This window comes from Branchiostoma belcheri, unplaced genomic scaffold, assembly GCF_001625305.1.
Source record: "Branchiostoma belcheri isolate BF01 breed outbred unplaced genomic scaffold, Haploidv18h27 scaffold201, whole genome shotgun sequence".
Classification (NCBI taxonomy): Eukaryota; Metazoa; Chordata; class Leptocardii; order Amphioxiformes; family Branchiostomatidae; genus Branchiostoma; species Branchiostoma belcheri.
Window position 1 is genome coordinate 264542 of NW_017803503.1, and position 4794 is coordinate 269335.

A 4794-nucleotide genomic window follows, 5' to 3' on the forward strand; every position below is an offset into this window, starting at 1 on the left:
TTAGTAAACCTAAAGTACTTTTTTATCATGACGTGGACATTTCTTTTTTGTTGTTGAGCGTTTTTCTCCAAATTCAAATTAGTAATTTATAGAGTATTCAAGACATTCTATTTGAGTATTTGCTTGTGTGTCACGTCATAGATTGGCATGATTATTTCAATTTACCTTGTACTGTCAATCATTATTGTTAACCCAATTAATTAGTAGCCAATGATCATCTAGCTGAATCTAAAGGTAAATTTTCATCCACTTTGTTGTGAAATTTTGTTTATCTGGAGAAATATTTAACAACATTTTGTCACTAGATTTAACATAATGTCATCAGTGTAAATTTCTAAACGCCAGTTTGATAGAATTGTTCTTTTGTTGTTGTTGACTTCTCTGTACATATATACATACATGTATATCGTATTACCTTTATATCCGACTCCATTCAGGAAAAAAAAAGCATAATGATTTTATTGAAGTTTCAACTTTTACAAGTTAAATCTTCCAAGTTGGTTCTGGTTAGATCAACCGTGTTTAAAGGTATCCAATGTAATTTCAGGGCTACAAAACCAAAAAAAATATATTCTGGATTATTAAATCTGTCCGATATTGACATTTACTGCCGCCATTTCTTAGCAAATTTTGGTCATCATTTCATACTTGAATATTGTTTGAAACAAGCTATGTGAGGAGGCCCTTTGTTTTTTGGTACCACCAATAACTAGCTAGAACAATATGACAGAAGCAATTGTTTTCTGTCAGCGATATTCCATTTTTGCCGCACAGATATCATTATATACTATTCAACTTAGGCCATGTTGATTTGATTATATGGATGACATCCTCCGGGAGCCCCAAAACTGATGCGCACGTGCGAATAAAAAAAAAGTTTTGCAAAAAAAAAAAGTTCTTTTCATTATGAAATCTACGTGGTCATGAGGGTTGAGCAAATGGCACAGAATATGGTTTGGCGAATAATCTAGTCTTCAAATTAATTTCTTTACAATTTCGTCTTTTTTCGTTTGTTTTTGGCATTCTACGACATTGGTACGGTTTTTATTAATTTTTTTTGTAACTTATGGTATATTTTTGCTCATTTTGCAACTGTTTTGTACGATTTACAGTATGGTTGAAAACTTTTTTTTTTTTTGGAAACGGCCGAAAATTCATGCGCGCGGGGATGTCATCCATATAATCAAATCAACATGGCCTAATCATGAAATACAATTAATATAACATTACCAGGATTTCATTATATCATGGTTCACTGTTGTTCGTTGTTGTATTGCTGTCTCTGTTCCTCTGCTCTCTTGTTGGATGATGGTCACATATATGTGCTTCACTTGTGATGTATGAAGGTCCACCTTTTCCTGATGTTGTGTAGTTGTAGCTCTGTAGATTAGTACATTGTAGTATTGTATAACTGTTAGTACCTCATCTGTGTAATCCTAGACCGTTGGTAACTCCCTGTGTAACTATTAAAATGCTAAGCCCCCTTATAACCATTAGACCACATCTACCTGTATTACAGTTCACATACGGATCAATAAATCCGGCTTCAGCAGAAGTAATCGGACTGTTTGGATCTCTCTCTATACTAAGATATATAGAGTAAGACGCTAAGATACCAAACTACCACTAGACCTGAAATATTACAGTTGCATCCCACAGGTATAAAGTCCCCGGTGATGAGTCCCATGTTTGACAAGGTTGCGCAGGGGAAGAAACATTTGCTGGTCCCTGAAACTGTGGAGCAGGCAGAGGAGATGTTTCATCTTTGTCTTCATAACAAGTCACTCATACCATCTAAACAGGTAGGGAAATATCAACTGTAGGCTAAGGTGTTAAGGAATTAGAATAACTTAAACTAAAGGCTTGATGTAGGACCATGGGAAATTAAATGTACTGTCCAAAAGATTTTGAAGAAAGGTAAAATCAGAAGAAAACGGACATGCAGTTTAAATTAACTGAAATAAAGTTGCACTAACTTGCATTTTCACACATACCTTACAATATTTTATTCTCATGTTTATTAAAGTTTTCATGAATATCCTTTCTTTTACATCTCCACAGTTAGTGAAAGGATTTCTAGACTACTACAATACACCTCGTATGAGCTTCTTGAAGAAAAGTAAGTGTCTTACAGCTGTGCTCTTTTTAATGTCACAGTGGTGCAAATTGATTGGTCTAGTATCCAGTTTTCATTTTCAAACTTCATGAACTTTCTTGGTGGATTTTTCTTCAGGTTACTCGCTATTATCCAATATAACTACATGTAATTTACTTGAAGATTGAAGACATTTTGTACAGTTACCTTAACAACTCACTACATGGTCCTTAATTTCAGTGTTTGATGCTCTACTTGAAGACCAAGATGCCCTTACCCCTCTCCTTGGGAAGATTTCTGCACCAACACAAGTGATGTGGGGCAGACATGAGGAGGTATGTAGTATATGGGAGCAGTTGGACAGTGCTGATTGATAATAAATGATTCACAGCATCCTGAAGTCAACCCGCGTCAACCATTAAATCAGGTCTAGTAAAAGCAATGAATCAAATACAGTTTGATTTGCAAAGCAAAAGCATAATTTTACCTTTAAGGTGTAGGCTTACAAACTACTGCTCTGATAATTTTTACTCAAATACATTCATATGGTGTCCAGCCCCTCCAACTCTATTCTGCCACTTGCTACATACATTTGTAATGTATCTTGAACAGGGTGTCTGCTACAGCACCAGTTACCATGGTGGCAGCCATCTGGCCCAGGTCATTGACCTTATTTGTTTTAGAGGGAAGAAGAGGAAACAGAGCAAAAACAATATGCTTTCCTTCTGCAAAGGTAAAAAAAGTATTGATGATCTGGTCTTGTATTTTGAACCCGTAGGTACTGCACATAACCTGTGTGGATGTGATAAAGAGAGAGATGACAGCACCCCTACATGTGGACATCATAGAGGACAGTGGACACTCCATTCCTGTTGAAACTCCCAAAAAGGCTGCCACTCTGATCATGAACTTCAGAGATAAATTTATTTATAGATAGAACAAAATTTAACATTTTCTGTCAGCTTGATTTCTTTTATGGGTATAAAATTCTACCCCAATAAGATGTATGAGAGATTTGATGGTTCATTTTCATGCCATTAGAAAATACTCGATATTATAGAACTTTCATCAATCATGATTTGGGAAAATTGTCTTTCATTTAGCCAGTATTTGGTATCAAATGTCAGTAACACTCTTTTTTATAGTTACCTGCAATGGATCATATCTAACTACTTGGTACATATTAAAGGTTGAAGTTATTTCAATCATTTTCTTGTGTAATAAATAAAAGCTTAAGCTATATCAAAAGTTTATATTACCCAAATGCACAAATTGCAGTGGGATTTGCCTAATCAAAATCTTGCATCAGAGGACCCCCATGTAATATTACATTGGGGAAATTTGCTCCTCGGTTCAAACCATTCCAGTAATTATTCCACGTCTGTCAGGTTTGATAGATGACAGTTTGGAGGGAAATCCCAGCACAATGTGCCTGGATATTGTATGACGCACCACGGCTCGAAATTCATTTTTGGGAATAGGTGCACTGGTGCACCCAACCAAAAAAATTAGGTGCACAAAAATTTTTGGGGTGCACCATGTAAAACAAAACCTAACTACAAATCTTACTGCTCCTCTTCTGAGCTTGAATCTGAAATGGTAGCTAACTTCAAAATCTTAAACAAGTTACTTCAACAAAGATTTTATTATTTTCTGACACTTAGAAGTTAGAAGCCACGAATATCCTGCATGCTATCGTATAGTTGATATGTACAAAAATACCCACAAAAATATGTGAGTGCACTGGTGCACACACAGAAAAAAATTGGGTGCACAGCTCCAATATTGTGTGCACAAAGGTGCACATGTACCCAGTATTTCGAGCCCTGTGCACCCTGCAGAAGTTGTGCAGACTGGTGTGATGGATAGCATTTGTACGGTACAATAGATTAAGTCAGCACAGACTGGAGAAGGACTCATGTGTCTCTGTAATGTGCAGTGATCAATAATGTCTAACACCTTAAGGTCTGGCATTACAGCTTAAACTTTTGACAGGAATTTAAATGGGGTACAGTACAGCTACAGAGAGCCACTGGCTAGCCTGTGTTTTCATGTTGAATATCAGTATGCTGTATCCCTGCTGCTTTTGGTTTTCAAAGTACAAATTACAATACAGACTCCTTGGCAATATTAGGCTTATATGATATATATTCCATGATCCAAATTATTATCAGTGGCTCAAACAAGTTAACACAGGAGGATTCATGAACATCAACTCTCTTGTTCTAGGAAAAAACTTCATAAATATAAGCACATCTATCAATTACATAATTGGGGGTCTGATATTAATTATGTGTACATGAAAGGAAATGAATTACACCAAAAATGAATCAGATGGGCAAGGATTCAGTAATTCTGAAATTAGTCACAAGTGCAATGATTTATTGAGAAATGGTGTTAAGAATGTAATAAATTGGGGTCAGAGAAAATAATCAATTTGAAAAATGAACTGTAATATCACTGGAATGATACATTAGGTAGCAGCTGCCAGTGCATTAATTTTCTCTAGGTGTTTTGTTAAGCTGCTTAAGTTAGCTTTATTTCCATTACCTGTAGATACTTACCACAATAGGCTTACAGCTTAACCCCAGTCTAGTGGCAGAGTGTATCACAACTGATGTGTTTGGATTGGCTATTGGCAGACAGCTTAGGTTTAAAACTGAAACATGGTATGATGCACTCAGACAGGTCTCGACACC

The 4794-nt window shown here is 35.9% G+C and overlaps 1 protein-coding gene across 1 annotated transcript; it reads left to right on the top strand.

The window, feature by feature from the left end:
• Positions 1-1370: 1370 nt before the first annotated feature.
• On the top strand, positions 1371-3656 carry LOC109469386 (monoacylglycerol lipase abhd6-B-like). Its single transcript, XM_019767886.1, has 4 exons — positions 1371-1802; positions 2062-2119; positions 2336-2430; positions 2874-3656. The coding sequence occupies exons 1-4, from the start codon at positions 1677-1679 to the stop codon at positions 3030-3032; spliced, it is 438 nt and encodes a 145-aa protein (XP_019623445.1). The 5' UTR covers positions 1371-1676; the 3' UTR covers positions 3033-3656.
• The last annotated feature ends 1138 nt before the right edge of the window (positions 3657-4794 follow it).